This window comes from Hemiscyllium ocellatum, chromosome 2 (assembly GCF_020745735.1).
Source record: "Hemiscyllium ocellatum isolate sHemOce1 chromosome 2, sHemOce1.pat.X.cur, whole genome shotgun sequence".
In the NCBI taxonomy this organism is placed as follows: domain Eukaryota; kingdom Metazoa; phylum Chordata; class Chondrichthyes; order Orectolobiformes; family Hemiscylliidae; genus Hemiscyllium; species Hemiscyllium ocellatum.
The window spans coordinates 28,305,437-28,331,082 of NC_083402.1; the positions used below are offsets into that span (position 1 = coordinate 28,305,437).

Sequence of the window (25,646 nt, forward strand, 5' to 3'; positions counted from 1 at the left end):
TGTCTCCATGTAATGTTCTCAATACTGCCATCACTTTCATTCATCATCTGTTTTCCTCTGTAGCTTTCCTGAACACATCTTATCCACTTTTTAAAAATCCATTGTCACCATAACATCATATTTCCACTTGTTACTTGTGGCTACAGTTTACAAACAATGTTTTCCACCCTCCAATTATTCACGTATATGCACTGTAAAACTAAATCAGACCTTACTATATTCTTTCTTACAATTAGCCCACATAATACATTATTATTTCCAACACAGGTGTTCTGTTTCCAAGTTCTTAGCTCAGCATTTTTTCATCCTGTTCAATGTTACTTCCTTGGTCCTAAAACTGCAAAGTTAGTTTAAACCATCCCCAACAGCACAATCAAACAACCCACAAACAATGTTGCCTCTAAACCTGTAGATGTTCCACACACGGCAATTGGAGTTAGTGTCTGTCTTCTCACATTACCCATGCTTCGTTTGCACATCACTTTAAATCAATACACTTTCTTTTTTAATGAGCAGAACCAACTTCTCCCTATCTGTTCTATCCAGCCCACTGATGATTTTTAAAATCTCCATCAAATCTCTTTTCAGCTTCCTTCTTTACAATGAGAACCATCCCAACGTTTTCAATCTATTTTCATAATTGAAGTTTCTCATTCCTGGAATCACTCCTGTAAATTGCTGGCTGTACTCTCTCTAATATAGTCACATCTTTCTCATAATGTAGGGCCACAGCTATACTCCAGCTGAGGTCTACAAGAGGCTTATAAAAACTATAACCTGGAATGCCTGGCCTGACAGTGTGCTGGAGGCAGATTGCTCCTAGCTTTCAAATGAGATCTCACAAAGGAAACATTTACAGAACAACAGTGAGATGTTGGGGGAATGGGTGAGGTACACTTGCAGTGAGCTGGCATAAACATGACAGGCTGATTGGCCTCCTTCTATATTGTGATTATTCTATGCTGTATTCTCAGTTGATTGAAGAATAGTTTTATACCCTATTATTGCTACTGATCTTTACAAAGCTTGATGAACATAGGCCAGAATACTGTCAACAGAGATCAATAAAATACCTTCAACACTTTTTGTAATAAAGGGAATGTTTTACTTAAAATGCGATGCTTCCAATCCATGTAACTGGAGCATGTATATTGTGCAAGCACTGAAAATTCATTTGTTTTTTATGCTTTCTTGTAGCTTCTGAATCCCTCAGCTAGGGAAAACCATCCACATAATTTCTTGGATTTGGTTAGAACTTCAAATATACGGAATATCACAATTCTATCTTTCCTTGTGTGGTGAGTAGAGACTCTATCAGCAAAGAGCTCTCACCAAAATACTTAACACTCAAAACTGTGTCGGTTTGTTATATGTATGGTCGTGGTGTTTCACAAAATATATGTGGACCCATATTTAGGATTTCACATGTCAAGGTATGTTAACAACACATGTTGGAGAGTTAGTAATATTACAAGTCGAGTTTCCTGGTAAGTTAATCCACTAACTGAATGCCTGCTGAAATGAATGAGATTGGCCAAGTTGGTGAACTAGTTTCCTTGATTTCCTGGCTGTGTGCTGTATAAAGCAAACTAAAACACAATCTAGGAAAGATGCAAAGGGACCCAGTTTGTCATTTCTTTGCATTAACTTAGTGAAGCAATGCATTGAATTAAAAACAATTACAAAGAGGAAGCAAAATGACAACACCTGCAAAAGCAAAGCTATAAGAAGCGGGCAAGAGTGAAAACATAAACAAGTAGTTAACACATGGAATGAACTGTCTGATATTCAAATACCAAGGCAACAGTGGACTTCAAAGAAGGGAATTGAACAAATACTTAAAGGAGAAAAACAATGCAGGAATATGGAGGAAGACTGGTTGAATGGAAGTAATTGGAATGTACCTATCTAGCCAGTACAGCACTGCGCTAATTTAAAATGCAGAAGCTTGCAGTCACAAAATACACTTTTACATGGTGTTGGCTTGATGCATGATAGCAGACAATATAAAGAAACATCACAGGGCAGGACATTCTGCTTCTGGAAGTGGCTAGTCTGGAGGCAGAATAGGCATTTAATGAGTGTATTAAACATCGCTGCAATTCACCCCCAATGGAATTACATCCTGGGTGGGAAGGCCCCTGGTCAACCTTCCTGCCCCCAACGCTAATTGAGGCCCAGAAAGAGTCAACAAAAGAGCACTGAAGTGTCCCAGCCTGTTCCCACTGGGATTAACCAACAGCAGGTGAGTCTGCTATCATGCAGTGTTCCAGACTAGTCCAGCTGCTCCCATATTTCTGACCCAACTTCCCCTCTCTCCCCATGAGAAACGTTCACCTCCACCTAAGTCCTATGTCCTTAGTGAGCCTGGAGCTCCAAGGATGCTCATCTAACAGCTTCCAGGCCTCTTCTATGTCACCTCTGAACACCAGCCTTTCCTGAGCTGGCAGCTCTTGCTTAGTGGGAAATCCAACCCATCCCCTTTCCCTCCAGGGGTTCACACTTTAAGCGAAGCCCTCACCAGTGGATTTGTCATTGAGTGATTGGCCTGTCATTCAGCATGCCTTCCCTGAAAGTGGCAAAGCATGTCTCTTACCTGCTCAGCAGCTGACTGACAAAATCTGTGTCATCTCAACAAGATCCTAGCTTTAATCATCACTTCTGTAGTATTTCTATAAACTGTAAATTAACTTGATATCCCGAAACGTATACTTACTTGGTCAGAAAAGTCAATGATTGTTGAGATATTTGGAATTCTAGATGATGAAAACAACATATTCTAACTGCTTCTGATTCTGGTAAGTGTACACGTTTGTATTTGTAAGTTTTTTGTACAGAATTTATATTTTTGCAATTTTCTAAATATTTTTAGTGGCAATTACCGATGTTATATGGTGTCTTGGAAAGTCAATGAATGAAAATGTTCTTTACAGATTCGGTTCTACATTTTTCCAAGTTTATGATACATTTTGAAGAGATAGTAGTCACACAAAATGATGGAACAACTAGGAGGGCCATAGCACAACTCCTGAAAATAAAAGACATTGCATCATGTTGTCGGGATGAAGAATTTCAAACAAATGAAGAGATTTTTTGCAAGTGGATTTCCAAAAGTGCCAATGAAACTGGCATGTTTCAAAAAATGCCTCTAACCAATTCATTGACAGTGTATTGGAGAAATATATTTACCAGATATTTCTGTACTCCAAGGCAAATCATATCTGACCAATTTGGTCGTGCTCTTTGGGATTGAGGGAATTGAAAAGATTGAACCATATCATGTGATATATGTGTATATATGGACTTTCAAAAGGCATTTTATGAAATTCCATGCTCATGCATCATGCATTAGATGGCAGCGCATGGTCTGAAAGGGGAAATAGACTGGATCAATAAAAAGAAGGAAATGATGGTAGTGGATGGATGTCTTTTAGACAGGGATGCGGTTTTCCATTGTGATTCTTCAGGAACAGTTTAGGTCCATTGTCTAAAATTCCTAGTCTTGTTGGGTTGCTAAAGGATAGCTATGGTGCCTCCAGAGGTATGGAAACCTTTTGCTTTACTTAAAGAATATTTTACTGTGGCTTCTTTTTACCCTGAGGCTGCAAGAGAAACAAACGTCATGTGACATTAGATCATTTGCTGTCATGTTAAAAATTGTGTATATTATCATTCCTCATAGTCAGGATACCAGACCTATATTATGCAGTTCTTCTACAACATCTCCCCCCAAGTCATTGTTTCTGCCCATTACAAAACATGTCCCACAAATCTCTCTCTTTGTTTTCTTTTTGACAAGACAGACACTGTCAAAGTTTCACTAGCCTACCTGAACTTGTTCTCAGCTCAGATTGGGAATTTGAGTCCTCCATGACATCTTTCTGAATGTGCTGAGCAGAAGAATTGACAGATTACTTCAGTCCAGCATTCTGGTTGTCAACTGAAAATCTTGATAAATGCATTATCTCTCATCTGTTTGTATTGATGATTACTTCAGCTGTATAAATATCAGTTCAATGCAGAAGCTAGTGCCTATCTGTTCTGTCATTTGATTTTTATTTGAATGCAGTAGGACTTGGGAAGTTCAACTACTGTCCCAAATGAGCTTGATCTCAAATCCAAACTGGCTCACCTGGTTAGAGGTCTGGTTGGTTGTGGGCTCTGTGATGTTTGCCATAGTTCTACACATAACTGGAATGGTATTCAGTATTCACCCCCTTTCTCACTTTGTTCAAGTGATTATCTCAATGCTGTAAGTGGAAGGGGTAGACAATTTTTGAATGGAGTTTTATTGTAGCTCAGAAGTGCAAGTTGGATGTCATTGTATTTCAGCAATGCTTTCAGCGCATGCACTCTGCTTTCAGCTTTACCATTGGCTAGATGGTGTCTCGGTTGGCTGATATTATGAATAAATGGACATAAAGCTATGAACTTTATGAAGCACTCATTGGCAAACTAAGATCCATTATCTGAGATTGCAAAGTCAGGGATTCTAAGTGTTGTGAAAAATCTCTTTCAATAAAGTGATCATTTACAGGGCCCCACACTTATTGAGTTTTATCCACCTTCACTAGTAGTGTACTGCTATCAAGAATATTTTACTTTCATATTTGATGAGGGCCATTCCAAGACATGCCCATGGGTTTGATGGAATGGAAGCTGATAGCTATGGCTCTCTTGATTTCTGAGGATGACTAGTACAAGTAGTACAGCTGCAAATGTGTTGCTGGTCAAAGCACAGCAGGTTAGGCAGCATCTCAGGAATAGAGAATTCGACGTTTCGAGCATGAGCCCTTCATTATTCCTGATGAAGGGCTCATGCTCGAAACGTCGAATTCTCTATTCCTGAGATGCTGCCTAACCTGCTGTGCTTTGACCAGCAACACATTTGCAGCTGTGATCTCCAGCATCTGCAGACCTCATTTTTTACTAGTACAAGTAGTACAACAACTTTAACTTTTCAGCAAGTTCGCTGCTCAGGAATTGAAGTAAACTTTGTTCTTAATCTTTAAAAAATAAGATTCTTTGTTATCTGTACTTGTACTTATAGGGAGCTACTATGGGCTTAGTTTTTTTCAAGTAGAATTCTATGTTGGACTGCACGGTAGAATTGTTGAGGAACGTGCACTGTATCTTACTAGCCTACCTGAACTTTTCTCAGCTCAGCTTGGGAATTTGAGTCCTCCATTATATCTTTCTGAATATGCTTAGCAGAAAAATTGACAGATTACTTCAGTCCAGCATTCAGGTTGTCATCTGAAATTCTTGATGAACATATTATCTCTAGTCTGTATACTATAAACTTCTTTAAAGACCTCTTTGTAAACAAAAAGACTGTTTTCTTCACTGAAGCTTTCTATCTTTCTTTTCGCTAGTTATTTCAGCTACATATATATTTAAACTTTTACATTGACTCCAGTAGCATCTTATTGTTTCTTTGACCTCATGAAGGGAAGGCAGCTCCAAAACATCCTTTATTTCTTGGATCTTGACATCTTTTGAGGACTTTACTTTTGGCTTAATCTATACAAGTTTCTTTCTGCGATAGAAAGATTGGAAGTGACCCTTCTTTTCGTGAAAATGGCATTTGGCCTTTTTCACAGAATCATAGAATTTTCCAGAAAAAGGCCATTCAACACACCATGGCTGTACCAGCTCTCGAAAGAGTGACCCAGCTCGTGCTGTTCTCCAGCCCTATCTCTGTAGCCCTCTAAATTCAGCACATTGGAATATATATCCAGCGCTCCCAAAACCTCCAATGGAATCCGCTTCCACCATTCTCTCAGGCAACACATTCCAAATCTTAACAACTCTTTGAGTAAAGAAGTTTCTCCTCATCTTATTCCGAGTTCTCTTGCTAACAATCTTAAAATTAATTAGTGGAAACAGAATATCCTTCTTTACGCTGTCAAAGTTGCTCTAATTGTGAACACCAAACAAGGTTATCTCTTCACCATCTCTGGTCGAAGGAGAATAAGCCCAATTTCCCTAATATTTCCATATATCTCAGTTACCTCATTCCTGGCATCATTCTAGTAAATCTCCTTTGCACTCTGTCCAGGGGTTAACATCCTTCTTTAAATACACTAAGTGTGTTCTGCTCAATAATTTGTGGAGATGTAGCATCACTTCCTTGCTTTTATATTCTATGCTTCTATTTAAAAGTTCAAGGGTCCTATAAACCTTCTTACTAACTGTTTCAACTTGCCTGGCCACCTTCAGAGAATTATGCATTTCAACTGCATGATCCCTCTGCTCCTGTGCTGCCTTCAAAGTTGTATCATTAAGCCTGTATTGTCTCCCTGTTTCTTCCACCAAAATGCATGCCTTCACATTTATCTATATTAATCTATTGGGTGTTTGCCCATTTCGTCCCTCTGGAGTCATCCTCACAATCCACCACTCTCTATAGCTTAGCGTCATCTACAAATTTAGAGATTTTGCCTTCAACACTCAACACCAAATCATTTATATAAATCAGAAAAAGCAAATCGCCTCCACTCTGAGAAACACCCATTAATACATAACCTCAATTTCCTTCTAATCCATGCTGCCAAAGACCCATCAATCACAAACATTTCTAATTTGCTAACTATTCTGCCATGTGGCACTGTATCAAATGCTTTCTCAAAGTTCAAATATTTGACATCCACAGCACTACCATAATCCATTGCCTGTGTCGCCTCATCAAAGAACCAATCAAATTTGTCAGACATTACCATGTTGACTGACTAGTATTAACTTATTTTTCTCCAAGTGTATATTTATTTTAGTCCACATTCTGACCTCCATCTGTTTTCCCAGTTGACATTAAGCTGACAGGTCTGTAGTTTTCTGAGTTATCCTTTGCCCCTTTCTTAAACAGCAGTGTCACATTTACAATCCTCCAGGCCTCTATGACTAATCCAGTGTTCAGGAAGGTCTGGGAGATTTCTGACAATGACTCTGCAATTTGCTCCCTTACCTTTCTCTGCAATCTGAGATGCGTCCCATCTTGGTCTGCCGAATTCTCTACCTGGTATGCTCCCTGCCTTTTTAGTACCTCTTCCTGATTTTTCACTATACTCCTCAGTTGTTCAACACCCACATTTCAACTAGGCTATTGTCACCATTTTCTAAGTTGGAAAACACAGAAGCAAAGTATTCATTTTGTATCTCTGCCATTCCTTTTGCTTCAGTGAGCAGCTTTCCCTGCTTGTTCCTATTGGCTCCCACTCTAACATGCACTGATCTTTTACTATTAATATATTTGAAGAGCATCTTACTATTTGCATTAGTGCAGTCTACCGTCTTTTCCTCATGCTTTCTCTCAGTCTTCCTTCTTCCATCCTTAGCCTCTATCCTGCATTTGAGTTGTTTCTATTGCTATTATTATTCTGGTATGCATTATGTACCTTCTTTATGTTCCTTATTTTCTCATCAATATCCTTAGTCATCCAGGACTCTATAGCTTTGGATACCCCTTATTTATTTCTTGTAGTTATGCATCTAGTTTGCATGTTATATACCTAATTTGCAATCTATTTATCTCCTTTTTGAAATTCTACCAGTTTTCATCCACTGTTTTATCCATGTATTTCTAATCAACCTGGTCCAATTCAATTTTTACATCCCTAAAATCACCCATTTTCAATTCTAGGATTGTAATCATTGACTGATTTTTTTTCCAGCTGAACACTGAAGCTTATTATATTATGATTGCTATTTGCCAAATATTCCCCCATCCACTTGGCCTGCCTCATTTTCTAGAATGAGATCCAGCACTCCCTCTAGATAGGACTGGAAATGCAGAAAGTTCTCCTGTTCACATTGCAGGAATTTCTCCCCCACCATACCTAGCACTCTACCTTTTTCCCAGTCTAAGGGTAATTGAAATCAACAATCACATTTGTACTTGTCTTGAAATTTTCATAATCTTCCTAGAAATATTCTCTTCTACTGCCTCTCCTCTATTTGGAGGTGTATACTAAATATCGGAGAATGTCACTACTCCTTTCCTATTTCTTACCACCAACCATAAAAACTCTAATTCAGGAACTGCATCTCACTTGAGGCCAGTGACGATATCTTTGACCAGGATTACTATACCTTGTCCCTTTTTTTATTCACACCTGTTTTCACTAAGTGCCTTAAAACCTGGAATGTTGCATATCCTGTCCTGTTCCAGAAAGGAGGGAAACACTACAGATTTCACAAGTTTTTGATAACAGGTCCCTCGTGATTTCCATCTCAATCGTGGTGAGTGAGCTAACTTCTCCCAGAATCCTCCTCAGTTACTTCTCACCGCCCCCTCTGTCTTTTCTCACCTCCATCTTTTTTGGTGGATCAGCTTTTCCCCCTTTTTCCTGCCATACTGATACAGTTAGGGTGATGCACCCTCTTCCTGCCTCCCTCCTTTGTTATGTGACCACCTGTCTTGTTTTAAACTTAACATACACCACTGAATCATTAATGTTTGAGAAATGATTCTCCCCGTCATTCCCAATCACTGATTAAGTTTGCTTCCTGGACTCAGCTTTGTTTGCTTTGTTCATGTCAAGTTATCCCTTGACTGTAAGTGGTCAGTGGTTCAAGTACTATTAATTCTTCCATATATGTAGCTTTTTCTTTGTTGATCCCTTGCCTGGCTATACCTTTAGGGGCAGCATGGTGGCACAGTGGTTAGCACTGCTGCCTCACAGGACCAAAGACCCAGGTTCGATTCCAGCCTCTGGCGACTGTCTGTGTGGAGTTTGCACATTCTCCCCGTGTTTGCGTGGGTTTCCTCTGAGTGCTCCGGTTTCCTCCCACTGTCCAAAGATGTGCAGGTCAGGTAAATTGGCCATACTAAATTGCCAAAGGTGTTAGGTGCATTAGTCAGAGGGAAATGGGACTGGGTGGATGAACTCTCCATGCGAATCGATGTGGACTTTACGAGCCGAAGGGCCTGTTTCCACACTACAGGAAATCTAATCTAATTCAGTTCTGAAGGAGCTGCAGGAGCACAACTTATGCATTGGTGTGCACAAGCTTTTGAAAGTGGCAGGAAAGATTAAGAAAACAGTTGGCAAAGCATACAAGATTCTGGAATTTCAAAATAGAGGCATAGGCCTGAAAATTTGCTCCTGCATTAGTTGGGAGCAGAGTTGGAAAACTTGCCAGCTGAGTTCACCCAATTTGGCACAAAGATGGTCTAATTTCCATTGAGGGATGGGGCAGATGTTAATAGGAGACAGCACTATCATCCCCAGAAAAGCAGTCACTGGGACAGTGGGATGTGAAGGTAGGCTATGTGAAATGTCAGGCAGCATCCGAAGGGCAGGAGAATTGATGTTTCAGACATAAGCCCTTCATTAAGAATGACCAGCACCACACTCTAGGCTCTGATCTCTAGCACCTCCAGTCCTCACTTTCTCTGGCTATGTGAAAGGTCTGCCTTGATGGGCAGGTATGTTCCCCATCCACCATCATTTTCCCTTATATCCTCCATGTCAACACACCCATTATTCACCATGGGTCGATCTCAGAACCCAATTTGAGAAGGAATAAAATAAATTTGGAACAGTCTATTGATGACTTTCTGATCGTCAAAATTCTCTGAATATTAAATAAATCTCTACATTTAAATTACTTCAATAACCCAAACCCTTTTATAGGATGTATTTGTATTTGAAGCCCACATCAGAGGTTTTATAACCACTTGGAGCTGCCAATTAAATTGTGAATTTATAGACACTGGTTGTGATAATGATAGGTTGTGCCATCAATAAATGCAGGATTATGTCAACAGATATTACAGAAAGAAGTGCTCACTATTTCAAATGGTAGAGTCTTTTTCTTAAAGGGCAGGATATTTAAATGCTTTAACAGCCTGACAGCTCCTTAGAAATAATGATTGCTTATGAGTGTTTCCCACATTTATACATAACGATGTCTACTTTTAATCATTGCAAAAAATAGCACACTTCTCTCAAAAGGCACCTTATCTTTCCCAAAGGTAGTCTGTGGATGCCCCCAAAAGGATACCCCACCTCTTTAAAAAACTCCAATAAGTTTAGAGTTACTTTCAAAGTTGTAAAGATCACGAGTCATGTTTAGAGCTATCAATGAAAATTGGGTTGGTTTGAAGGTTGACGCACTTTGACAAGTGCAGTTGACTCCCTGAATCATATCCCTGCCTCTATCCCACCCCACTCCCACCTCCCCCCACCCTAATGACCACATTGACTATTCAGTTCAGGAATGGCAATTCTGGATTTATCTGGCAAGTTTTCCAACTCTGCTCCCAACTAATGCCGTTTTGCCTCAGCCAAAGAACCTCCATGGACTTGTGAAAAATTCAAATCATACAGTCCAAAATAAGGCAGTTGTTGGGGTATATCATTATAAACCATTCACTTGGCCTCAACTGGATTATTGTGCCTAATGCTGAGCAATACACTTTAGGAAAACCAATAACAAAGCAAAGAGGGTGCAGACATGATTTAAAAGCATGGCTTCAGAGATGAGAAATTTCTGTTATATGAATAACATTAAGAGGCTGAAGTTTCTCTTTGGAGAGGGGAAGGAGAGAAGGAGAGAGAGATTTGTAATATTGTGAGGGATCTGAACAGAGTGGAAAAGATGAGGCAGTTCCTGTTAGTGGAGATGAACCATTTAAGGTGACTGGCAAAGAAATAATGGTGACGTAAAGAAAACCTGTTTTGCACTGGACATGCGAACACTCTGGAATGTTCTGTCTCACAATGCAATGGAGGTAGATTCAGTCTCAGCTTTCAACAGGGAATTGGATAATTATCTGCCTTTGCAATGTTATGAGTCAGGGCAGAGTTGTGGGAAAAAGTGAATTGTGATCCTGGAGATCCGGCTTGGACATGATGGGCTGAACGGCCTATTGTAACTATTCTGTGGTCAGACTGCTTTAGAGAGGTCCCTGACCCATCACAGCTGAAAATTGAGCAGTGAATCTGCCTCCAAGAGTGGGAAGCCCCAATCAGGTTTCACAGTGATCAAGTTGCTAATTACTTGAATTTGTGCTCCCCCCGCCACCCCACACCTCCATGTGGAAAGGTGTCCTATCTTCCAAAGCTGTTGGCCAATCAGATGAGAATCAAAGAACCTTACAGTGTGGAAACAGGCCCTTCAGCCTAACAAGTCCACACTGACCCCCCAAAAGTAACCCACCCCCCTAACCTCTCATCTTATATTTACACCTGACCAATACTCCTAACCTACACATCACTGGACACTATGGGCAATGTAGCATGGCTAATCCACTGAATCTGCACATCTTTGGACTGTGGGAGGAAACTGGAGCACCCAGAGGAAATCAATCCAGAGCCGGGGAGAATGTGCCAACTCCACACAGACAGTTGCCCAAGGCTGGAAGTGAACAAAGGTCTGTGGCGCTGTGAGGCAGCAGTGCCACCCAAGATGGCATGGTATCAGCTTTTAGGTGCCAGGAGTGCCATCAGGAGTAATGGCCAGTGCTGGGAATGCAGCAGCACTGCTACCCCAACTCATAACCCTTCAACTCCTGAGTTGCTGGAGACATACTGGACACTGAGATAAGTCAGGGTGGCTTTACTCCATATTGCAATGTTGAGAGTGTGGTGCTGGAAAAGCACAGCATGTCAGGCAGCATCCAAGGCGCAGGAGAATTGACAATTCGGGCATAAGCACTTCATCAGGAATGAGGCTTGTGGGCCGGGGGGCTGAGAGATAAATGGGAGGGGTTGAGGGGGAAAGGTAGCTGAGAATGTGATAGGTAGATGAAGATGGGGGAGAAGGTGATAGGTCGAAGAGAAGGGTGGAACAGATAGACAGGAAAGGTGATTGACAAGTCAAGAGAGTGGAGCCAAGTTGGAAGTTTGAGACTGGGATAATGTGGGGGGAAGAGAAGTGAGGAAAGTGGTGAAACACACATTGATCCCCCATGGTCCCAAGGTGGAATATGAGGTGTTCTTCCTCCAGGCGTCAGGAAGTAAGGGCTTGGTGATGGAGGAGGCCCTGAACCTGCATGTCCTCGACAGAGTGGAAGGGGGAGTTAAAGTGTTCAGCCAAGGGCAGTGGGTTTGGTTGGTGTGATTTTCCCAGAGATGTTCTCTGAAATGATCTGCAAATTGACATCCTGTCTCTCTGATGTAAAGGAGATCACATCAGATGCAACGGATACAGTAGATGACATTGGTGAAGGTACAGATACATTTCTGATGGATGTGAAAGGATCCTTTGGGCCTTGGATGGAGGTGAGGAGAGGTGTGGGCACAGGTTTTGTACTTCATGCGGTGACAGTGGATGGTGCCGGGTGTGAGGTGTGAGGTGTGGGCTGGAGGCAGGTGTGGATCTGATGAGGGAGTCGCGGAAGGAATGGTCTCTCTGGAATGCTGTTGGAGGGGAGGAAAATATGTCTCTGGTGTTGTGATCCATTTGTAGGTGGTGGAAGTGGTGGAGGATGATGCGATGTATATGGAGGTTGGTGGGGTGGAGAGTGAGGATCAGGGAGTTCTGACCTTGTTGTGTTGGGAGGGGTGGTGGTTGAGGGTGGAGTATGTGAAGTGGAGGAGATGTGCTGGAGGACATCATTGGCCACGTGTGTGGGGAAATTAGTGTCTTCTCGATATCAGGTGAATATATAATGTCCAGAAGGTGGTGGCACACTGAGCCTCTGTATTTACTCATCACATCAATCATGTTGTCTCTGAAGTGAACAAATTTCCATTGGCTATCTAGGAAAATGCCAGCCAGCTTGCTGTTGTAAAATTATTGCACCAAAAATGCTTTAGTTGGTGGTGTTATGGTAGTAGCACAGAGTCTCTGCTTGTTGTTTTCTGTGTATCTTACCCAAGTTCTGGTGTTATTTTTCATTAATAAGAGCAGGCAGTCTAAGCAGACACCAAAGATCAGAACCCATGGAGACAACAGAAAATGGAGCAGCATCCTTCAATCCCTGAGACATCGGTTGGCATTGCAGCCCACAGCCTTTTATCTACTCCTTATGGAACAGAGGTGACATCTAATGCCAATTAACAATCTCTTTGGATCCGACTACTGCCTTTTGTATTTCTGATTGGATCTTCCTAAAATCAAAAGTAGAAGCTTCTAATGCTCTCAATACACGCTTTATGCAGAATCCTTATGAAAGCCTTTGAACACTTATAGAATGTTGCCAGATTTTAGTGGTGAGGGTTGGCTGATATTTGGAGCACCATTTGTTGGATAGTGAAAATGCCTTGGAAACTCTTCAGGTTCAAGTTCCACTCCAATTTCATATTTTCCCCATCATCAATGTATTGAAACTGAAAATGAATTAGTTATATCACACCATTTTGATAATTGGCTATACTTTTGGGGATGAGGACTGGGCAATGTTGGGGAGCACAATGGCTGAGGTCAACATTAGGTGTGTGATGTTCCCAATGATTTTCCTCTATAAAGCACATATTACTAAAGGCAAATAGCCATTCTTCATGTCTTGTCCTGTCCCTTTTCCTTTCTTAATAATATTTCTAAAGATTAAGACAAATGAAAAATGTCCAACAGTCATGCCATTGGGCAGAATTTAATGCCCTCCCTCCAGCAAGTTTGGTGGCTGGGGTATTTAATTTGGTGAAAGAAGGACAGATGAGGATACCGATGTAAGATTTGGACCTAAAGCTGGTCCCCTTAATAATTAGTCTGATCTAAAGTTGCTGAAGCTCTGTATTTAAACAGTAACCATTTTATTGCCAAATATTATCTACACAAGATACTTGAGAGTTGGCTGTCACCATTCATAGCTTGGCAATAAGTTCTTGCCATGTTATCTCTGACATCATCACAATGGCTGTTGTCACTTATATTCTAAATCTTTCAAACTTTCTTATTCTACATTGTTCTTCTGACTCCTTCCCGATTACAGCTGGAGCAGCAATACTATTGGATGGTCTTGTCACCCTACTGCCCCATTGGAGTGATGAGTTACAGGCAATGCAGGGCTTTCAACTGTTTCACAGGGAAACAAAAGCCCCTTTGCTTCTATGAAATGATATATGTTATATCTGCCTGTTTAGTCTCCAGCAGTAACTTTCACCCCACTGTTCTATAAGGATTTACAAGTAGGCAGTTTAATGTATCTTAATTATTGTTAAGTTCCTACCAGCTGCTGGTTTAAATATAGTGTTTCCAGTTGGCAAGCATGTCCTCCAGAATTGGGTGCCATCTCAACACAATTTTAATTCAAAATAAAGTCTTACTCAATACCCAATTGACTAGTAAAATGTGGCAGGACTAGGAATTGTTGCCATTGAAACCCTGCTCAAAGGCTAGCTAATCTGTAGGCAATTGTATCATAAGGATGTGAGTGCTATTTCGATTGCCAGGAGAATTTACAGCTTCTAGATTACTTGCTTCTAACATTTATTGCCTTGATAATGCTCAGTAAGGTCTATCTGCTTATCATGGGTGCTGTTGTTGCTAGGTTCATTTGGATGGACGATCAGTTGGAAGAAGAGGAATAGCACCAACTAGCCTCAGCAACCAGCATGTGCAGAAGTTGGGCCAAAGACAGCAGGTGAGGGGCGCTGCTCATTGGAGGCCATACCCACCACCGAGGGTACATAGGGCAACAGTTATTTTCTTGGACTTATCCGAAGTGCAGTCCATCAGATGCTGAACATCCTCCGGCTGCTCTTAACTTCTATGTCAACGGTTCCTCCCAATCTCTCCAGAGGACGTCTCCCACCATCACCCAGGCTGTAGTGCACAACTGTATTAAGAAGGTTTGCCCGGTCTAACAGTGCATCACTCTCCCCATTGGCACCAACAGATAACAGGAGATGGCTTTGGTGATTTGCAGCATTGGCTGGATTCTCTTTCATACAAGCTGTTAGTGACTATATGTGATAACATCAGAATACCAGCCAGCAGGATTTGAGAAAATAAATAACTACTACTCTCACTCATACCCACCTAGTCTTGAATGATAGAAACAAGACTTTATTAAAGCCTTGGTTCAAACATGGACAAGAGAATTGAATTCCAGAGGTGAAATAAGAGTGATAGACCTTGACATCAAGGCCACATTCAACCGAGTGTGTCATCAAGAAGTCATAGCAAAACTGGAATCAATGGGTACCGGGGGCAAACTCTCTGCTGGTTGGAGTCATACCTGGCACATAGGAAGATGATTGTTGGGGGTCAATCATCTCAGCTCCAAGACATCTTCTGCAGGAGTTCCTCAGGGTAAAATCCTATGTCCAATCATCTCCAGCTGCTTCATCAATGACCTTTTCTCCATCATAAGGTCAGAAATGGGAATGCTTGCCAATGATTGTACAATGTTCAGCACCATTCACAACCCCTCAGATACCAAAGCAACCCATGTCCAAATGCAACAAGGTATGGACAATATCCAAGCTTGTGCTGACAAATAGCAAACTAACATTCACGTCACACAAATGCCAAGCTATGACCATCACCAATAAGAGACAATCTAACCACCACCTCTTGACATTCCGTTGTGTCACCATCACTGAATTCCCATATTTCCAACATACTAGGGGTTACTATTGACCTGAAATACAACTGCACTTGCTCCATAACAATGCAGGTCAGAGGCTAGAAATATTCGGGTGAGTATCTCACCTCCTGACTTCCAGAGCCTGTCCACCATCTACAAGGCACAAGTCAGAAATGTGATGGAATACTCCCCACTTGTCTGGATGGGTGCAGCTCCAATAATACTCAAGAAGCTTGACACCATCCAGGACAAAGCAGCCACTTGATTGGCACCACAGCCACAAGCATCCACTCTCTCCACCACTGGAGCAGTGTTTATTATTTACAAGATGCACTGCAGAAATTTAACAAAGATCCTCAGACAGTACCTTCCAAAGCCATGACTACTTCCGTGTGGAAGGACAAAGGCAGCAGGTGGAAACACTACCACCTGCAAGTTCCCCTCCAAGCCATTCAACATCCTGGCTTGGAACTATATTGCCATTTGTTCACTGTCGCTGGGTCAATATTCTAGAATTCCACCCACCACACCTGCCCCACCCCCCCCAAATTTGAGTAGTACAGCAGGATGAGCTTACGTGAGGAGCTGCCAAATCAGAGATGTAGGAGCCTGAAGCCTGTCTACAATGTGTCCCACAGACTGTCTCCCACAACACCATGCTGTGCTGCATGCTGTACAATATTTGCCATACAGAGAGACTGTTTCCAAGGAAGCTCAGAAGCATTTGCAGCAATCCTCATGAGATGAGGAGCAAAAGGACACAGCAGATGAATAGGGGTCATCTATCATCAGCAATGGAGTAAAAAGCCATTTGAACAAATATAAGCTGACAAATGAAAGTCAGCATGGATTTATGATGGATAGGTCATGTCTGACTAATCTCAATGGATGTTCTTGAGGAGGTCACTAACATGATAGATGGGTGTCAGAATGGACTCCCTGAAGAATTTGATGTAGTTCTGTATCATTATAAAAAGTGTGCAGAACTGGAAGTAACCCTGTTACATGGATTAGTAGGTTAGAAGACAATCAATGGGGTCTAAAGGAAATGTATCTGACCAGCAGGGTGTGACAAGTGGTATTTCCCAAAAATCTGAACTGTTTTTTCTTGCTGTATATACTAGTAGTTTGACTGAAGAAATGCAGGACTATAATTCCTGGTTTGTAGCCATCTTACAGCATTATCAATGCAAAATTTGTCATAAACTTCAACCTGCTTTAAGATGTTCAAAAATAGGCCATATGGGCCATCAGTAGTTAGATAACAAATCTGGATTTTCCAGTTGTGATCAAGTGCACAATCTGTCAAACAAATTGAAATGAGGCTTATAAATTAAAATTGGATGGCCTCATAACATAATGTGGGCTTCTTACTTGGCCCACCCCCCAGTCACCACATTCATTCCCTGCTTCTCACTATCTCTGTCACATATGCAGCCAACCAGGAACTTGCAAGGAAGTTTGGACAACCTTTTGCTATGTCTTCAACAGAACATCAGCAGAAGTACCAGAGAGATGTTGCGATTGGCAGATTATGCCATTCCTTGGCATGTCTGATGTTGTAGTTGGAGATTTTGAGAAGCCCCACACAGAAACCTTACCCTTTCTATTGTTAAAACAAACTACATAAGCTTTATCTGAATAAAGATTCTGAAAAGTGTCTTCTACTTCTTCAAACAATTTGAAACCATCTGAGCAGAACGTGCTAGAAGTTTGAGAATTTTAACTATTTTGACTGACTACATCCTCTATAGCTGGTAATCATAGTGCAGGTTTTCAGCTAATATGGTTCAAGCTCTGAAAAAAAATGAAATGAAAATGTAATACATACATCAAAACACACAGAAGTTGAATTCATCCACTTTGTTGTGTTATTGTCCAATTTATTTGCTGTTAATATTAACACAGCATTTCATTGCCTTTTCAGTCATTCCAGACCTTTTACATCCACTTAACCTATCTGTAAAGCCATTCAATTACTGATTAATTTATTTAGATCAATTTCAGTTATCTTTTGTTCCATAGCACTGGAGCTAACTTTAACTTAAATGTTGAGTCTGGTATTAAATTTTTTCTGCCCCAATCTGACATTTGTGTATGTTTTGCATAAATCAACTACACTTACATTCGTAACAAAAGACTGCAAAGGAAACCTTCCTTTTCGTTATGCAGATCATGCCCAACTTCACCGAGCAAACAACTCCTATGTCTGCACCTATTCCCTCCCTGCTACTCATCAAAATCTTTATCCACATCATTGTCACTTTCAGGTTGGAAGCTGACAAAATTCCCAGTGGTGAATCAATGTTTCACAATCCTGTCTTGACATAAACCCCATTGATTTATTCCTTCACTCACCTAATACAGGTGCCAGCACCTTTCATTCCCGTTAATGGCTGTGAAACCTTGATCTGAATGAATTATGCCCCATATTTCCCACAAAACAGAATTGTTTAATTGGCCGAATACTTTGAACTGTATTAAGGTTGTGAAAGATTCTTGTATAATTTTATTTTAGGGCAGTACTTAACTTAGATCTACAACCTTCTTCAGCCCTAAGTTCCCATTTAACACTTCATTCTGGTTATTTTAATATATTGTAAGCCATGCCAATGAAATCAAAGTCAGGAGTAGGATAAAATATCTCTTCTGTTCTATGCTGATCTACTCTGCTACCTGAAGATTATCATACAATCCTTGTCCTCTTCCACCATTGATGGCACAGTTTTTAACCATCATGGCCTACAGTTTGGCATTCTGATTGACAATTCTCCAGCTTCAGACATTTGGACCCAACTTCTAAAAGCAAATTAGCCCCTTTGGCTGTACCTTTAGTGCCCTTTCCAATATTGAACCTTCTCCAGGGTGAAGTGCTGTGAAATATTAATCTCTATAACATTACAAATATTGTACCATTGAGAGTTGTCATCTGAACAACGGCATGGTGACAGTTTCTAGACAATCTGTTATGCAAGGAGGAAATACTTATATGTCTTTTCTATTTCATTGTAGGATGATTACCTCCATTGGATACTTTGTTTTAACCCTGGGAACTCCCAACATGCATGGTGACCCTTACCTCAACTGTTTTATTTCTGCAATCAGTGAAATTGCTGCATACACAGCTGCATGGTGGATGGTGAACCATGCACCGAGACGACTAGCAACTGCTTCCATGTTGATCCTTGGTGGTGTGATTCTGCTCTTCATTCAATTTATTCCTCCATGTAAGAGCTTTACAGCATTCTGCCACTTCATTTTTTTAAAAGGCTGATGGTTCTCTGCTTCACTCTTTTTCCTGAGAATGTTTTTATTCGCTTTTTTAAAAGGTCAGATTTTTTAAATTTGAGAAAATTAAAGTTGAAATAAGAGCTCTCTTCATGGTACAATCCCAAGTGCACTACTCATTGGGTTCCCGATATTTTTGTTCAGAAAAATCTAGAGGTCAGTCCCCAGTCCACTATGGGCATGTTGACAAGTATCAAAATATAAACTGCTCGATCTTTAACATTTCTCTATTACAGCATTTGTGGGAGTCCCTGATTTATGAATGTCCATATCCCTTTAAACTTTTTCTATCCATATACCTGTCCAAATGTCTTTTAAATGTTTGAATTGTATTCATCCTACCATTTTATCTGGCAGTTCGGTCCATATATGCCCTGCCCTCTGTGTGAAAACGTTGACCCTCTGGTCCCTTTTAAATCTTTCCTGTCTCACCTTAAACCTATGTCCACTAATATTGAAATCCCCATCTTAAGGAAAAGACCTTTGCTGTTCACCTCATCAATGCCCCTCATGATTTTATAAACCTCTACAAGGTCACCCCTCAGCCTCTTTTGCTTCAGGGAAACCAGTCTCAGCCTATCCAGCCTCTCCTTATAACCGAAACTCTGTGGTCCTGGTAACATCCTTATAAATCGATCCTTTGATATATTTTAACGGGTAAAAAGAATGGAGAATTTCCTTTCCATTTTGACAGATGGAATATCCCGGACAATTCCCAGACTCATGACACAAGGGTATAGTGAAAGAAGCCAAGTACCTGGCCCTCCAAGGTTAACTTGGCAGGTTCTGGCCTCCTATAATCACGCCAAGATCTGTTGTCAGTGCTGTCCCAGTTTCAACATTTGAGTGACAGATATTCCTGACCACAAACCCCAGTCCTTATGGCAAGGCGCAAGGGGGAGATGGACAGGGTACTATGAGGCTGCAGTAATAATCCAGATGCTCAGGTTAATGCTCTGGGAGCATGGGTTCAAATCCCACCACAGCAGCAGTGAAATTTTGAATCCCACTAAAAAAAATCTGGAATTAAGAACTAGTTTGAGGTATGATGATGATGAAGCTATCATCTGATTTTCATTAAAAACCCAGCTGGAAGGCAATCTGCCATCCTTATGTAGTCGGGCTTACATGTAATTCCAGACACACAGAAATGTACTGGACTCCTTTCTGAAATAGTCATTTAGAGTAATATTGGTGCAAGGGCAATAAGGGACGAACAGCAAATGATGTCTGTGGTGCCCACTTTCCCTGAAAGAATGAAGAGAGTAAAAAGCCGGAATGTCTGAAAAATCTTTGAAATTTGTGGTTTGTGCTGGGTCTGTTTGTGGATCCTTAAGGGCCTAAAAGCTGCCAGGAGCAAGATGCACTTGTCAAAATTTAATACTGTCTGCTCATTGGAAATCAGAAAAATTCAAATCAATGGGACAATATAGTTGTCATCTAATTACTCTCTGTTTGATTTTAATGTACCCTTCTCAGCAGGTGGGATAGTGATTCACTAGAAATCTGCAGGATTGTCTTCAATTGTACAGCTCTGGGGCCTATCTACTATTTTAAACAGAGGCCAAAGCAGGGGAGTCTTGGTGACATTCCTGCCCAATCATTCAAGCAGAAAGAGGAGACAGATCAGAAAAAGTCCAGAGTAGCACATCTTTTAACTTTAATTTTGTTTCGCTTTCTTTAAGAGGACCAGACCGAGCAGGAGAACATCTCCACGCTGCAGCTGGAACGGTTAGGTCTTCCCTGCCCTAGGTGCCAGCCTCTACTTACCTTGAGTCCACTACTACGGCACCTTCCGATTTACCTGAGTACTGGAGACTGATCCTTTAGTTCTCTGAGGTGATCTCTTACTTAAGATGTTGTGCTACCCACCCACCAATGGATTGCCATCTTCTGCTGACTTTGGACGAGAGACAGACCAGAACCACGCAGATGAGACCCTGAGTTAAACCCAGCCAGACTTCATGGGGTTGAAGCCAGAACAGTCAAATATACACCTCATATTCTCAGGTTGAGTTATTACCAGAGTTTTAAGCTCATTATTCCAGGAGAAGGGGGTGGTGAAGGGCTGTAGGTTTATTTTTCCTGTCTACATGGTTGTGATTTGCTTAGTTTCGTACACTTGTTTTTTTTTGTTTGTCTATCTATTAAAGTGGAGACAAAGCTTTGGTTTTACACCCATGGCATCTTCACGTGCCAATTAGCACTGTGTGCATATGAACAGATGATAGACAAGTAAGGAAGAGATATGTTTTTGTTCCCTGTGCAATGAGTCACAATTGGATTGACAGTAATGTACTAAATTAACAGCAAAATTGGTCCCATATCTCCGAAAAAGACACATCCTGCAACAGGAATTCTGCAATGCCTTTCTGCACCTGTTCAATGTTGCTATCGTTGGTTTTTACAGCTCTTCATATTCTGACAACGGTCTTGGTGATGATCGGAAAGGCAGGTATCACCATATCCTTCGCCATTGTCTATGTTTTCTCTGCTGAGTTATATCCAACTGTGGTGAGGAACATGGGGATTGGAATATGTTCCATGGGATCCCGAGTTGGCAGCATAATCTCCCCATATTTTGTTTATCTTGGTAAGTGAAGGGTTGAAAAATTATTGACTGCATTTCTTAAAGAGCTAAAAATGTGGACAGTTTGAAAATTTGACAAAATGTTGAGCACATCAGGAAGGTACTAGCAATAGAACTTGGAGTATTTTGCTGGGAACACCCTACGAACTGCTCCTGATTAACCACAATACCTTTATGTTTGGTCACCAAACATTCTGAGGAAATTCTCAGCCACCTATTCACTTTTATTTCATATAAACCTATTGGACATACAAAAATTACATTGAAATTGACATGTGTATGATCTGTCACATCACGTGTATTATAATTGTCATGCCACACTGCAGGTCATTTTTCAACATTTTACATCAAACCACATTTCTTGCTTTGGACTGACATTAATATTGTACTTAAAATCAACCGCTAAGCACTATTTATAAAGTAAGAGGTACAAAGATGAAGTTGTAAGATAAGATGCTCGGTAAACAAAAATAAGGATAATAATTATATATATATAAGAATTGATCATGCAGATGTGTTCAGTGGAAGCTACCAAGAAAGGAAAAGACATGAAAGGAAAGCTATCAAATCACAGCAAATAATTTTTAAAAATCCTTTTGCCCTTCATTTAGATTTCTCCAAAGAGTTGAACACTTGTTGCCAGGAAGTGGCTGTAGCAATGCCTATGGGCAGCTTGAGTTTTAGTACATGCAAGTCCCCACACCCAGTAGATTTAGCTGAACAGTGGCAAGATAAAGGAGACAGTTCCTGACATGTAAGCTCTTGATACATTTATAAAACACATTGGCTGGCATTTAACACTCCACTGCTGGCCGGGGGCAGAGGGGCAGGGCGGTGAGCCCGCCTGAAATGGCCCTGGAAGTCACTTTGAAAACGTTAAGGTCATCAGGCAATAGTTTCCAGCCCTTCGGAGCAACATGTCCTGCCACTTGGCTGCTGGTTGAGCTGATTTCCCACAGCTCTTCAGTTCCTGCCCTGCACCTGGAGAGGACTGAGACAAAAAGATGTTGGAATCCAAAATAGACTGGCAGGAGGTTGGAAGAACACAGCAAGCCAGGCAGCATTAGGAGGTGGAGAAGTTGATGTTTCAGGTATAACCCTTCTTCATGAGTCCTGAAGAAAGGTTACATCCAAAACATCGACTTCTACAGCTCTCGATGCTGTGTTCTTCCAGCAGTAAGTGAGCACTGCAGATGCTGGAGATCGGAGCTGAAAATGTGTTGCTGGAAAAGCGCTGCAGGTCAGGCAGCATCCAAGGAGAAGAGAATCAACGTTTTGGGCATGAGCCCTTCTTCAAACCTTGTTTCCTGAAGAAGGGCTCATGCCCGAAACGTCGATTCTCCTGGTCCTTGGATGCTGCCTGACCTGCTGCGCTTTTCCAGCAACACATTTTCAGCTGTGTTCTACCAGCCTCCAACCTGCCGACCAGAAGTGGATGGGACAGAGGTAGATCCCAGACAAGAAACAGCAGTGGAGGCCCAGAGTTTATCTGATAGGTAGGCCCACTGGGGGTGGGACATGTTGGATGGTGGGCAAAAATATTGGAGAGATGGGAACAAGGAACTTGCAAATAATGTTTAATGGTGTATAAATATGGAAAGAAACAAGTCCTTTCTTTCCTTTTCTGATTATTCCTGTGTTCCAATCCAAAGACCTCAGCAGTGCAAGAGGCAATGAGCAGGCTACTGGTATCCTTGCTTTGACTGAGATACTGTTGGATGGCATTTGGGTTTTGAAGGCCCTTGTATCAGGACAGACCATGACCATGGGTCCCAGAGAATGAGGGAGACTGTGGAGGAGACCTGGAGAGGAAATGCTTTCAGCAGAGTAACAGTTCCATTTCCTCTTTCTGGATCTGTCCTCTCAAGGTGTACCAAGTCTTGCAAATTGCAAGATGGTAGTGCAATAGACTTGCCCATTCTATCTGCTTTTCTTCCTTTTCTTAATCCTTCTTTTCTCTTTTTTTTTCTTGCCTTTTTTTAGTTTTAGTATTTTTAAGTTATTTTTACTAATTTACCTTCTGGAAGAGGTAGTGGTGGTAGTGGGTTCTCTACACTAAGGACTTATCTTGATTATTATTCATGTCTATTCTATCTTCTGATCCCATTTTATGTGATTTGCTCAAAGTTCCAATATACAGCAATTTGCCAGAACCAAGTCTCTTCATGACCACCCTGAGTTGGTTTTTAATGTTCTAGGAGAAAGTGAGGACTGCAGTTGCTGGAGATCAGAGCTGAAAATGTGTTGCTGGAAAAGCGCAGCAGGTCAGGCAGCATCCAAGAAGCAAGAGAATCGACGTTTCAGGCACGAGCCCTTCTTCAGGAAGTTTTAGCAAATGCCAAAACTTCCTGAAGAAGGGCTCGTGCCCGAAACATCGATTCTCCTGCTCCTTGAATGCTGCCTGACCTGCTGCGCTTTTCCAGCAACACATTTTCATCTTTGGTATTTAATGTTACCAAGTCATGTTCTAGAGTGGCATGATGGCTCAGTGGTTAGCATTGCTGCCTCACAGCGCCAGGGATCTACGCTCGTTTCCAGCCTCGGGTGACTGTGTGTGTGGAGTTTGCACATTTTCCCTGTGTCTATGTGGGTTTCCTCACGTAGTCCAAAGATGTGCAGGTAAGGTGGAGTGGTGGAGCTAAATTGTCCATAATGTCTAGTGATATGCAGGCTAGATGGATTAGCCATAGGATATGCAGGGATTGGGTGAGATGCTGGTTGGAGGGTTGATGTGGTCTTGATGGACCAAATGGCCTGTTTCCACACGGTGAGGAATTTATGATTCTAAGTCATAACGAGACATGAATTTGAGAACAAAATTTGCATTATTAACATATTTATGAAACTCATTTGCTACTTTGCAACTGAAATTCCACTTTTGGCTATTTGTAAATCTCTTTCCTATGTCTTTCAGGAACGTATGACAGGTTGTTGCCTTTCCTGCTTATGGGCAGTTTTATCTTATTGGCTGGAAGTTTCTGTTTACTCCTACCTGAGACACGTGACCAACCTCTTCCTGAAAATGTGCAGCAGGTACAGCCAGTCACATGGTAAGACAATTGTCAGAAATGGGTGTCTGTTGTAATGTGACCTATAGGTTTGCTTAACAGTCTCAAATATTAATAACAGGCAGTGCAACACAGTATCAAAATATTTATTTTACTTTTTGAACATAGAATAAACAACAACTTTTTAAACATACATTAAAAACAAAAGGATAACTATGGAGAAGGTAGGAGCACTGAAGCATAAAGGAGGGAACTTGTGTTTGGAGGTAGAGGATGTGGGAGAGTTCCTAAGTAGGTAGTTTGCATCAGTATTCACTCAGGAAAAGGACATGAAGGATATTGAAATTAATGTGGAGCATGCTAATAAGCTAGGGATTTTGAGATCAAGAAAGAAGTGGTGTTGGATCTCTTGAAGAGCATTAAGGTGGATAAGTCCCCAGAGCCTGATGGTATCTACCCCAGTTTATTGAGAGAGGCAAGAAAGGAGATTGCTGGAATCTTGACCAAAATCTTTGTATCCTTGTTAGCTACTGGAGAGGTGCTAGAGGACTGGCAGGTAGTTAATGTTGTCCTCTATTCAGGAAGGGAAATAGGGATAATCCAGGAAACTGTAGACTGGTGAATATCATATCAGTAGTTGGGAAGCTATAGGAAAGAATTCTTAGAGGATTTATGTGCATTTGGAAAAGAATGGTTTAACCATAGATATTGGACATGGCTTTTTGTAGTGCAGGTCATGGCTCACTAACTTGATTGAATTTTTTGAGGTAGTAATGAAGGTGATCGATGATGGTACAGTAGTGCATGTTGTCTACATGGATTTTAGTAAGGTTTTGATAAGATCCCTCATGGTCGGCTCATTCAAAAGATTAAGATGCATGGGATCCATGGTGACTTGGCCATGTGGATTCCAAATTAGCTTGTTCATAGAAGGCAGAGGATAGTGGTGAAAGGCTGTTTTTCAGGCTGGAAGTCCATGACTAGTCGTGTTCCACAAGGATCTATACTGGGGCCTCTACTGTTTTTGATATATATATATTTGATTTGGATGAAAATGCAGATGGGTGGATTAGTAAGTATGCAGACAATACAAATATTGGTGGAGTTGTGGATAGCATAGGTGGTCGTCAAAGAATACTGTGGGATATATATATATGGGCAGAGAAATGGCAAATGGACTTGGAGAGATCAAATATTATGAAAATGTATACAGTTAATGACAAGACCCTGAACAGCACTGATGTACAGAGTGATCTTAGGTTTCTTGTCCATGGTGTCCATT

At 41.2% G+C, this 25,646-nt stretch overlaps 1 protein-coding gene across 1 annotated transcript in view; it reads left to right on the forward strand.

Moving 5' to 3' along the window:
• The window catches only part of LOC132826956 (organic cation/carnitine transporter 2-like), a 132,993-nt gene that overhangs the window by 88,767 nt on the left and 18,580 nt on the right, over window positions 1–25,646 (forward strand). Inside the window, exons 7-10 of the mRNA XM_060843284.1 lie at window positions 1,218–1,298; window positions 18,491–18,705; window positions 21,177–21,359; window positions 24,271–24,406. Coding sequence (XP_060699267.1) covers window positions 1,218–1,298; window positions 18,491–18,705; window positions 21,177–21,359; window positions 24,271–24,406 — 615 coding nt within the window. The remainder of the gene's footprint in view (window positions 1–1,217; window positions 1,299–18,490; window positions 18,706–21,176; window positions 21,360–24,270; window positions 24,407–25,646) is intronic.